At 50.9% G+C, this 12189-nt stretch overlaps 1 protein-coding gene across 1 annotated transcript; it reads right to left on the bottom strand.

Annotated features, from left to right (window-relative positions):
• Positions 1-8119: 8119 nt before the first annotated feature.
• LOC115076287 lies at positions 8120-12189 on the bottom strand. Its single transcript, XM_029577561.1, has 2 exons — positions 12058-12189; positions 8120-11410 (listed from the first exon to the last, which is right to left on the bottom strand). Exons 1-2 carry the CDS (start codon positions 12072-12074, stop codon positions 9493-9495), a joined length of 1935 nt encoding a protein of 644 aa, XP_029433421.1. The 5' UTR covers positions 12075-12189; the 3' UTR covers positions 8120-9492.

Consider the following 12189-nt stretch of genomic DNA (forward strand, 5'->3'; position numbering starts at 1 on the left):
TTTTGGCAGCACAATAATAGAAACATATAGGGTCTGATGCAATAAAGTGCGCTCAGACTAGCGCATAGGATTACGCGCATTTGGACACGCGTTTTGGATGTGCTAGACTAGCACCTGCTGCAATAAGGAGATTAGCACGTCCAAAACGCGTGTCCAAACAACTATGTAGCCAATAGCATTCATCATATGTAAATTCCAGTGGTGTAGCCACGGGTGGGCCTGGGTAGGCCATGGCCCACCCACTTTAGGCTCAGACTTTCTCAACCGGAAGAAGCCTGTTGGAGCAATGCCGTCGCGGGATCCCACAACAGCAAAGAAGACAGCCTCAGAAGAAGCAAGGCCATCGCAGGATCCCATCCCTGCAACGGCGAAGAGGGCCTCAGGAGAAGCGGCTGCCGCGGGATCCCATACTCGCAACGGTGCAGAGGAGGTCCAGAGCTGCAATGCCACTGTGGGATCCCCTCCCCGTGATGGCGGAGAGGAGGTCCAGAGCTGCAATGCCACTGTGGGATCCCCTCCCCGTGATGGCGGAGTGGAGGGCCAGAGCTGCAAGGTCTTTGCAGGATCCCATCCCCGCAACAGTGAAGAGGAAGGTTGGAGCAGCAAGGCCATCGCGGGATCCCATCCCAGCGGGAAAGTATAACTTTGGTTGTGCCTAATGAAAAGGCCCTGCATGTGTGTGGGAATGAGAATGGGAGCTTGAATGTGTGTACATGAGTGAGAATGGGAGCTTGAATGTGTGTGGGAATGAGAATGGGAGCTTGAATGTATGTACATGGGTGAGAATGGGAGCTTGAATGTGTGTACATGAGTGAGAATGGGAGCTTGAATGTGTGTGGGAATGAGAATGGGAGCTTGAATGTGTGTACATGGGTGAGAATGGGAGCTTGAATGTGTGTGTACGTGAATGAGAGTGAGAGCCTGGGTGTGCATCTGTATGCGTATAAAACGGGGAGTCTGAGAGGGAGGGTGAGAGCTTGTGTGTGTGCGTGTGTGTAGAGAATGTAAGCTTGTGTGGGGGGACAGCATATGAGAGTGAGAGCTTGTGTGTATGAGGGAGTTTGTGAGAGAGAGCATGTGTGTGTGAGGGAGGAAGGGAAGAAGACAGTAGGAGAAGAGAGACATTAAAAAGGAATTAGGAAATGAGCGACAAGGGAAAAATGGGAAAAAAGAGGCCAGGACCAACCTACCTGGTGTAGTATTTGCATTGCTGCTTTTTCATCAGGTTGCTGTTATTTGAGTCCTGAGAGTCAGTGCTGTGTCTCTATGGCAAGGTTCTAGACGTCTATTTCTTTGCAGGAATTTGTATTTCTTCACAAAATAACAGTGGAGGGATATTTTTTGCTGAGGTGACACCAGAATTAGAATTTTTTTTTTTCATGTTGGTTGTAATGTGAATTGTCCTAGCTCTGCTCTTGTTTTGATGATTAATGATATTTTAGTGTAGTTATGATGATTTCTGGCTTTCTGCAAAGAGGAGTCATGAAAGAATATATTAATTTTTGTTTCATTACATGATTGATTGGATCTGTTTGTTTTCTTTGCTGGAACTTTTAATTCTGGTAAGTGCTTGAAAAATAATTGAGGTTAAATGTTTTAAAGTTTCATGCATGATGCATAATGACTGTTGCAAGCTACTTAGGAAGCCATTGAAGGGTGCAGTATATCTGGCATTATTTATCAATAAGAATACAACTAGTAGGTCTCATACCTGCATGCCTACAGCCCACCCATGCTTAAGTTAAACTTGTGCCCACCCAAAAATTCAGACCGATGAGGGGGAGACCTAGAGGGAGGGGTACTGTTGCATGCTCCATCCGCGGCCCCACTGCGGATGGCCCTGCTCACCTCGCTAGCGCTCCAACAGGCCCTGGTTCAGCTTCTCCCGCAGCCGCAGCCAGTCGCTGCTGTCCCCGGTGCTCCTCATCGGTGTATCCTGCTCCATCCAGGCCCTCGACCTCCCAGGCCACCCTGCAGGCATCTTGCATGTCCTCGGTGTCCTCCCTCGTCGGGACCATGCCCCTAGGCGCGTGCGCAGATCCCGCGGCCCTTTAAAGGGTCAGCGACGGGAACTCACTCAGCGGTGCATGGGGATGACGTCACCTGAATCGATTACTTAAGGCGAGGCCCTTTTCCCAGTTCATCGCCTTGGCAAATGGGTCGTCACCATTGTGTGAGCTTGTTGCCGTCCTCGTTCCTGCGCTTGTTCCAGTGTTCCTGCGTCTGTTCCTGTGTTCCTGTTCTCGTTCCAGTGTTCCTGCGTCTGTTCCAGTGTTCCTGCGCTTGTTCCAGTGTTCCTGCGTCTGTTCCTGTGTTCCTGTTCTCGTTCCAGTGTTCCTGCATTTGCTCCTGTGTTCCCGTGGTCCTGCCTGTGTTAAAGCGCCTGTTCCTGTGTTCCTTCGTTCCCGAGTCTTGTTCCACGTTCCGCAACCCAGATTCATAGATACTTGAACCTCAAGATAACGAAAAGCGTTCCCAGTCCACTTAAGGTGAAACATATTTCCCCACAGTTCCTTCACTTGTGCATGGGATGCTAGAGCTTCAAATTTATCGAGATTAAGTTTCAAACCCAAAAAAGAAACAAATATCGAGAACGCCTCCATTAGCACAGCCAAAGAATCCACCGGGTTACTAAGATGTACAATCATATCATCTGCAAAAGCCGCAATTTTAAATTCTGAGTGCACAGGTTAGCTCCATGTTTCTGTTAAGCATAGTAACTGCCACTCCACGCAAGTTACCTCCATGTTTCTGTTAAGCGTAGTTACTGCCACTGCATGCAGATTACCTCCATGTTTCTGTTAAGCGTAGTTACTGTCGCTCCGTGCAGATTACCTCCATGTTTCTGTTAAGGATAGTAACTGCTGCTCCATGCAGTTATCCTCATGTTTCTGTTAAGGGTAGTAACTGCCACTCCGTGCAGGTTACTCCATGTTTCTGTTAAGGGCAGTAACTGCCGCTCCGTGCAGGTTACCTCCATGTTTCTGTTAAGGGTAGTAACTGCTGCTCCATGCAGGTTACCTCCATGTTTCTGTTAAGGGTAGTAACTGCCGCTCCGTGCAGGTTACTCCATGTTTCTGTTAAGGGTAGTAACTGCTGCTCCATGCAGGTTACCTCCATGATTCTGTTAAGGGTAGTAACTGCCGCTCCATGCAGGTTACCTCCATGTTTCTGTTAAGGGTAGTAACTGCCGCTCCGTGCAGGTTACCTCCATGTTTCTGTTAAGGGTAGTAACTGCTGCTCCATGCAGGTTACCTCCATGTTTCTGTTAAGGGTAGTAACTGCCACTCCGTGCAGATTACCTCCATGTTTCTGTTAAGGGCAGTAACTGCCGCTCCGTGCAGGTTACCCCCATGTTTCTGTTAAGGGTAGTAACTGCCGCTCCGTGCAGATTACCTCCATGTTTCTGTTAAGGGTAGTAACTGCCGCTCCGTGCAGGTTACTCCATGTTTCTGTTAAGGGCAGTAACTGCCGCTCCGTGCAGGTTACCCCCATGTTTCTGTTAAGGGTAGTAACTGCCGCTCCGTGCAGATTACCTCCATGTTTCTGTTAAGGGTAGTAACTGCCGCTCCGTGCAGGTTACCTCCATGTTTCTGTTAAGGGTAGTAACTGCCGCTCCATGCAGGTTACTCCATGTTTCTGTTAAGGGTAGTAACTGCCGCTCCGTGCAGATTACCTCCATGTTTCTGTTAAGGGTAGTAACTGCCGCTCCGTGCAGGTTACCTCCATGTTTCTGTTAAGGGTAGTAACTGCCGCTCCGTGCAGGTTACTCCATGTTTCTGTTAAGGGCAGTAACTGCCGCTCCGTGCAGGTTACCCCCATGTTTCTGTTAAGGGTAGTAACTGCCGCTCCGTGCAGATTACCTCCATGTTTCTGTTAAGGGTAGTAACTGCCGCTCCGTGCAGATTACCTCCATGTTTCTGTTAAGGGTAGTAACTGCTGCTCCATGCAGTTATCCTCATGTTTCTGTTAAGCGTAGTTACTGCCGCTCCGTGCAGATTACCTCCATGTTTCTGTTAAGGATAGTAACTGCTGCTCCATGCAGTTATCCTCATGTTTCTGTTAAGGGTAGTAACTGCCACTCCGTGCAGGTTACTCCATGTTTCTGTTAATGGCAGTAACTGCCGCTCCGTGCAGGTTACCTCCATGTTTCTGTTAAGGGTAGTAACTACTGCTCCATGCAGGTTACCTCCATGTTTCTGTTAAGCGTAGTAACTGCTGCTCCATGCAGTTTTCCTCATGTTTCTGTTAAGGGTAGTAACTGCTGCTCCATGCAAGTTACCCCATGTTTCTGTTAAGGGTAACTACCACTCCCAGGCTCTGCTCTCTGACAGTTCATCTTGGGTTTAGTTTTTTGCCTCCTGGTTAGGAGAGGGGCTGGGAGTGAGTTTCTGGCGCTACCCTCTCACCCCCACGCTCCTGTTCTTGTTTTCCTTTTTTTAGATTGTTCATGGAGCAGACTGCAATTCTTACAGCTTTCCCCAGTCTTAGCCCTGGCTCCCCTCTCCCACCAGTGTGATCAATGCTTCACCTGAAGCAGGATAGTCCTGCCTGGCTCTCCATGCACACAGCACAATTCAGCTGAGGATTTCATCTTATAAGAACCGCTTACACCTCCTAATTACTGCTATAATTCGAACAGCATTGCTCACCCAAAAGCGGCCACATAAGCGTATATGTGGGCTGTGTGAGACAAGCGCGTATTTTAAAAGTTGCAAAGTATGCACATATCGTACCTGCGCAACAGTAAACACGTACCAAGGGGTGTGGTCTGGGCATGGAAGGGGTGTGGTCTGGGCATGGAAGGGGTGTGGTCTGGGCATGGCTATAGGTATGCAGGTAATGACGTACTTTAAATCAGACCTGTGTGCTGACAACTTGCTACTGGGGGTTTACGTGCATGGTGCTAGAGAGACTTTCCATTAACCGTCTGCCAGGCCACCTTCTCCCAACGAGTGAAAGCAGGAATTGACAGTGTGAGTGTGTGTGTGTGTGAGTGAGTGTGTGTGTGTGTGTGTGTGTGTGTGGGGAGGGGGTTATAGGTCCTCCAATGCCAACTGTGACCCATCGGGGGTCGGTAAGAAGGGGGAGCAGCAGTGACTTCTTTTGAGGAGTTTGAGACGCGAGGACACACTTTCATAGGAAAACTCTGCTGTATTGTAAACCAATATGATTTGTATATTATACGTCGGTATATAAGAATTCAAAATAAATAATAAATACATAAATAAAATGACTATAATCGTAGTATGGGTACTCGTTGCTTTAATGCACAGGAGAGAGAGAGGGAGGAGAGGAGAGGAGGAGGCGGAGAAGGTATCCCACACACAGAGTGTACAGGATATAGACTCAGTTTTTAGCTCTGTCAAGGGAGGAAGTCATCTGTAGGTTCTGGTTTAATAAAATAAAACCATACAGTATCTATGCCAGCAGTTACAACCTCCCCAGCCAGAGGGGCAGTGCCTTGCCTGCACATCTTAAGATCACCACTGCCCTAGCACCTTCCAAACTCCTCTTGGGGTCGTGGCAGGCATAAGCCAGCCTGCTGTCTTCATGTGCATCAATCAGGGTCTTGCCGCCTTGCTAAGGAAAAGACGCCAGCGCAGATGGCAGCAGGAACAAATCATGCAGGGTTTGTATCAGGTGGCCTGCTTTCCCTGCATCCTGGGGCTCCTGCACACACATCTCTGGAAGAGCAGCAGGGGGGGTGAGGCCACCTACTGCAACCAAGGGATTCCACGCCCTCTACGCAGTCAGAGAAGGAAGCGGAAATGATCAAATTGCTGGCCCTACCCAGAATCCCACCCATCTCTTCTTCCACTTTTCTTATACAGATATTTTTAAGATTTAAACATTTAATTTCATGGTCCTAGTCTTTAATTAAACAATGAAATGCGGCCTATTTATCCAGTTTTCAGACTTAAAATCTTATCCCTCCATCTGCCCACTGCCCCTCCTGACCCTGGGGTGCTATTGCACTCTTGCTCGTCTCTGCCAGCCAGCAGAACCCAAAGGCTCAACTGGCCCGGACAGGCAGCAGCTGGTGTAGATGAAGCTCCAGTCTGTCCCGCCACAGGGCACCTTCTCCAGCTGCTGGCGTAGGCCTCATAGGTTCATCTACAAGCCTGCATCACCTATCCCGCAGCATCACGGGCTCATGCCACGCTTTACACTGCATTATGATCTCTCCATGACGAAGCCTAAAGCACGAGGAGCAGCAAGGAACACCAAGGAACACCGTGATCGACCATCCCCTCGCAGGCACTTACTAATCAATGGGAGCAGGTTGGTTGCTCAGCCACTGTCTCTCTCAGCCCTGGGTGCAGGCTTAAGCAAGGATGCTGCCTGTTCTTCGGTTTATTTTCTCTTTTTTTTCTTTTCAGAGAAACCTCGGTGCAGTCACAGAGGAGGAGAGGGGTGAAGGGAGGGACAGGCAGACGGATTTTCTCTTCATAGCACCCAACTAGAAAAGAAAAAAAAAAAGAAAACAGATAGTCCTCTTTTTTTTTTTTTTTTCTAAAGGAGACGATCCCCCTTCCTGGGCTCTACCTAGTCCCCCCTGGGACTGGGAACCTTGCACTCCTGGACACACCAGTGACCTGGCCCTGCCTTCCAGATCCTGCTGCACCAGCAGAGCCTTATCATCTGCTGAAGGCACAGAATACTGGATCTGTCTCTGCTGCATTATCTTCAAATAGTGGCCATGTCACGGGAAAAGACAGGGTGCTCTGTCTCCATCTGCTGGTAGGGAAAATAACCCAACTATAAGGCCGGCACTGGTGTAGCAAGATAAAACTGAATTTTGGCTGCTCAGATTCAGATGTCTACACTTAGCTGGCTAATGCAGAAAATCATAAAGAAATCCCCATACCTCCAAACCACAAATTCCATCCCTCCTACCCTGGAACCCTTGACATAAAAGCAAAAACAACCTTCCTGTCTGCACTGGCGATCTCCCACTCTCTGAAAGTGAAAAAAAAGTCTCTCACCCGCACCAGTGCTCTTACTCCAAGGTGAAAGGAAGTCTTCCACCTATGCTAGTGGTCTCCTTCCCTCCTGGCAACCCTGAACTGAAAGCGACACTTCCACCTGCTCCGGCACTCAGAGAGGGAAACGGGTACTGCAGGCGAGAGGTGCTGGTAAGGAAGGAGCCTGCTGGTCCTGGCAAGCAGCCTTCCTTTCACTTCAGGGTGCAGAAGATAATCACTGGGGCTGCGGGAGTCTGGACACCGCCGGCTAACTTAAGTCCAGCAATTCAGGAGCCTTGCGTTAGCCGGCGAACCCTGAAAGTCAGCACTAGCCAGCTCTGGTTAATGTTCCAAGGCTTCGATTAGATCAGCTTACGTCTTTCTCTAGCCGGCTAGATCCCTTTGTAAATTCACCACTTAGTCTGCTAGGCAAGTGGCACTAGCTAAGCAGGTGCCCAGTGACACAGGAAATGGTAGCGGCCGTGCTGTTAATGTGTGCACTGGACAATACCCAAGTGAAGGAATAGAGGGAGAGATGGAAGGAGAGGCAGGGCTGTGGTCAGTGCAGAGGCCAATGGACATCATAATGTTAGACTGCGTAGCTGCAGGTAAAGTCATACCAAGTGCTACTTCTGCTGACCTCTGGAGATTTTCCACAGTAAATGGTCATTGCCTCATAGCATCAGCACACAGCAGAACCCATTCTGAATCTAAGCAGTAGCTTATGTTGAGTAAGTGAGGGTTTTTGTTTTTTTTTTTTAAATAGCTGAGGAGCAACAAGACAGACCAAACCGGGCCTGGTCCCATGGCCCACTGAAGGCACAAGCGGGAGACCCAGGTGTCATTTCTGGACCAGATCTCCTGCTTTTCAGGCCCCAGCCATCACTCCACAGCCACATCTACTGAGCGGAGTCAGGACGGCAGGTGTCCCAAGGGGAGCCCCAGTCCAGCCCTCCGAGCCAGAGAGCTCACTGCCCGTGGGGGAGAGGGAGCACAATCCTGGGGCAGCTGAGAAGAAAGGCTCCTGGCCCTGCAGGTTCGGTCAGGTCAAAGTTACACAGAAGGACCACAAGGGGTTCAAGTCGTCAGACGGAAACCGGAAGCCAAGGCAGCAGGGGGAAGTTAAGACAGACAAGGCGAACTTCTGCAACCTCTGCAAGTCTGTACTTTAATGCACAAAGGAAACCAACGGTTTGACACAACAGTTAAAATGCAAAAGAGCGACCTCCCCCTCATCCCATCATTTATACCTACAAAGTTAGATTCTATTTCTACTGAAAGGTGGAGAATAAAAACAAGGAAGCTGAAAGCAACTTGCATCACCTGTCGCCACTCTTTACTGGCAAACGGGAAACAAAATATATATAAAAAGTAAGAAGTGACAAGAAAACAGAACACAGCAGGTAATTACTAAAGGAAGGAGCATTGTGTGGGATGACCAGATGACCCCATGTCACCTAGAACCGGCTGACCCCCACCCTGGTCTTACTCCCAGCGCAGCTTTTCCTCGTGCAGGGCCCAAAATGGGGTAAAAGCAAGGGCTGGCTCAGTCTGTCCTGCTGTGTGTCAGGGGGTCATCTGGTAATCAGCAGTAATCATCACGATTCCCCTGCGGAAGGGTGAACCTTGCTTTACATTAAAGGGTTAAGTTCTTTATCTATCTAATTCTGGCTCCACTTACTCAGGACAAGCTTATCCGGTCCTGGTGCCTCCCCCCTCCCCCACTGCACACCCGGAGGTGCAATTCCCAGGCCCCTGCGGAATAAGTGGATGCCCTGCCAGATCTGTCTGCTGTGAAAAAGCCAGGGCCAGTGGATTTCCCAGAAAGCAATGCGATTCGAGGTTCACTTTCCCATGTCTCCTCCACCTGTCCCCGGGTCAGCAGGCACGGACGAGCTGGTTCTGCAACAGACGGAACAGGAGCTGAAGACCCGAAACCGTCTCGCCTGTGCCTGCTGCCCTGGAGCCAGGAGATGCACAAGTCCTGCCAAGAAACTAAAAAAATAAGGACTTAAAACAAGTTAAAACCCATAGGGAGTCCCACGTTACTGGCCATATGCACTTTCTGAACAAACCGTGCAGCAGGCAAAAAACCCAGCCGTGCTTTTAAAACCCAACAGTGAATGGACCAACACAATTTTTAAAACATCCTCTCAACATTAGCCTGGCCAAAAATTAAACCTCAACCTGGCCAAAAATTAAAAATAAAAATAAATAAAAATAAACTCACCCCCTGGTGGTCAAGCGATACTACTAAGCTGCTTAACCAAGAGGGGAGCCTTCCCTCACAAATCCCTCATACGTCTGAGGGTCTGTGTCTTTTGCAGGAAAGTGCGTGTGGGTGAGGAGGGGCTTCACTTCGCGTGCAAGGTCATCAGCTCAAGTCGCCCCTCGCTGGACGGTCAGAGGGTTAAACAACAAACACCAGCAGCCTGTCAAGAGCACAAAGCAAGGAAAGTGATTTTTGAGAAGGCAGAGTTACTGAAGTGGCAGATGCTCTTCCACCACGATGTCACTCGGTACCTCACCCAGACGGCTCTGCAGCGTGGGTCAGACAACCCGGGATATGGCTGTGCACATGGGGACCCTTCTCTTCTGCGGGACTCACAGCTTCCGCCGTGTTTTCTTCCTCCCTATCCGCACTGCTTGAACCAATCTCCGTGACCACGCCCGGCTCCTCGGCCTCGGGAGCTTTGGTGCCCTCCTGGGAATGGGCGGCCAGTGCTTGGCTGGTTGGGTTGGCAATGTCCACTCCCACATCCACCTCCTCCGTGCTGTCACTGCATTCTCCTCCATCCACGTCCTCTGGCTGACGACGGCTCTCGCCTCCTTTGGGGACCATATCCGAGAAGAAGCCGTTTATGAATTTCTCGAACACGCCTGGACTCTCATCGGGTTTTTCCTTGCTCGTGTTCCTTGCCCCTTCTTTGGAGGTTTCGGTGGTTTTCGATTCCACTAGAGGACTGCTGCTCTCCTCTTTGCAGTCGCTCTCCCAGTCATCTTGCTTTGTGCTTGCTGCCCGTCGTGGCCTGGGCTCCAGGGAGGCCTCTCCCTGTACCCCCTGGGCTGGTGTAGGCAACTGTCTTGGCTTATACTCGGCCTCCCAGTCTTCACTGGAAATCTCTTCTTTCATGCAGGACGACGATGCAGAGGCAACACTTGATGGTGCAAACGTACTGGACTTGAACCTGTCTCCAGAGCCTCCCAAATCTGACTGCACTGACGAGCTCTCAAACCCTCTTCTTTGTTGCCATGGGCTGCCTCCTCTACCTCTTCCTGCTCCTCCTCCTCTACCGTTTGCCCAAAGTCCTAGCTTCGGAGGCAGCTCTTCCTCTGTGGGCCACTGTTTTTCCTCCTGGTTCCGTTTCCGGTTGCCAAACCCGGAGCTCCAAGTTTTTTCTCCCAACAGCGAGTCCCTGTTCTCATCCCTTGGATTCCTTCGCCAAGATCCGGAACTGAACTCGCCGCTGGCTCGGCCCATGGCTCTGCCATAATCTCTCGGGGGCCTCTCGGACCAGCTGTGTCCACCTCTCCCCTGGTTGTCTTTCCATCCTCCAAAGACCCTCTTTGGGGAGCTTCCAAAACCTCTCTTAGGGGAGCCCCCCGAGCTCCCATCTTGCCAGGCACTCTGGCACTCGCTGCTTCTGGAAAAAGAGCCTCTCGCTGGACCAAAGCTGCCAGACTGCCTTTCACCAAATGTTTCTGTTGGCGCACTGGCCCATTTGTTGGCCTCTGGCACGTTTCCACTGCCACCAATGTGCTGGTTATATCCTCCCCCAGCCGCATTCCAGGCGCCCACGCTCTTATTCGGAAACACTGGTGGATGAGCAGAGGGAACATCAAGCTGGCCTCCAGCCGGCCGCCCTGGCAATTTTGAAGGGTCAGTGAGCAGGCTTCCTGGATACGCCAGAGGCTGAGCAAAGCAGGCGGGGGGCGTGCAATGCATAGTGCATCCTGTGTAATTGCTGCAAGGAGGCTGTGCGTATTGGCCCATCTGGCTGCGACACACAGGGGCAGGACTGGCTGGACACATCTGCATGGCAGCGCACTGGTTGCCACAGTACAGCCTTTGAGGAGCCATCCTGCCAGCCCCCATCAGGGCATTATTCAGCAGGTAGGAGAGGGCATCAAGGCGGATAGGGACGGTCATTGAGGACAGGGAGGAGGAGGATCGACCGAACACAGAGCTCTGCAGGTCTAGTGGGCTGGAGGCTGAAGAAGAATGGTGGTTAATCTTCTCCATTGCCTTGTGGTGGAGGGGCAAGGAAGAGGAATGCTTGATGGAGGAGGCACTTGGCTTCTTCTCTGGCACTCTCCTGCCCTCTGCTGGTGCACTTGCTTCTGGCACAGCTGCCTTGGGTGGATGCTGAGCTTTGCTGCATTCTGCCTCCTTGTTACTTGGTATTGTTGGGCTGGTGAGAGGCTGGCACCCATTATCCTCTCTGGCAAAAAAAGATAAAGCATAAATGACACGCCTCATGAAATAAGTACTACAGTCCGATAGGATAACTCACAAATTATTCCCCAATAAAGGACATTACGCTAATACTACACAGTAAGTCCTCAGCACTCAAGCCTACTGGTGAATAATATCACAAAGGGTTTCACTTAATCCTGCACACTGGAAGTCAAAGGCAACCTGCTGGCCTCCACTTTTATATACTTCTACCTTGGAGGTGATTGTTATAGTATGGCCCGTTTTATAAATTATTGCCCGAGGGCTACGCCAAGTGCTTTTTGGCTGTTCTGACGACGTCCTGCCCTTTTCTTGTAGGTGAGGGCAGATAATTTCCTGCCCCTCCCCCTTTATGTGCTTTTTTTTTGTTTTAAATAAGGTGATCCTTCATTACTGCATTGGATACATTTCAAATAGCACAAATCTAACCACCCCCAAAAGAGATCGCCCCAGCAGCGCACAGCGTTACCCCCAGTAATACGCAGGCAGGTCCCCTCGTGACCCTCCACGACCCACAGCGCTCGCCACAGAACTACCCCCCGATCAGGATCCGCCCCGATATGCACCCCCCGGGTAAAGCTCGGGGGCCCCGGGTATCCCCGCACCAGCCCCCCCCCCCGGGACGCCGCTCACCGCGCTTCGCTCTCCATCCTGCTGCTGCTGCTCCCGCTGGCCGCGCCACGTGCGCTGCCGCCGGGTTCCTGCGCCCTGTGCACAGCACGTGACCTTCCGCCGCACGCGACGGCGCGAGAGGCTCGCGGCCGC

This window comes from Rhinatrema bivittatum, chromosome 14 (genome assembly GCF_901001135.1).
Source record: "Rhinatrema bivittatum chromosome 14, aRhiBiv1.1, whole genome shotgun sequence".
Lineage (NCBI taxonomy): Eukaryota > Metazoa > Chordata > Amphibia > Gymnophiona > Rhinatrematidae > Rhinatrema > Rhinatrema bivittatum.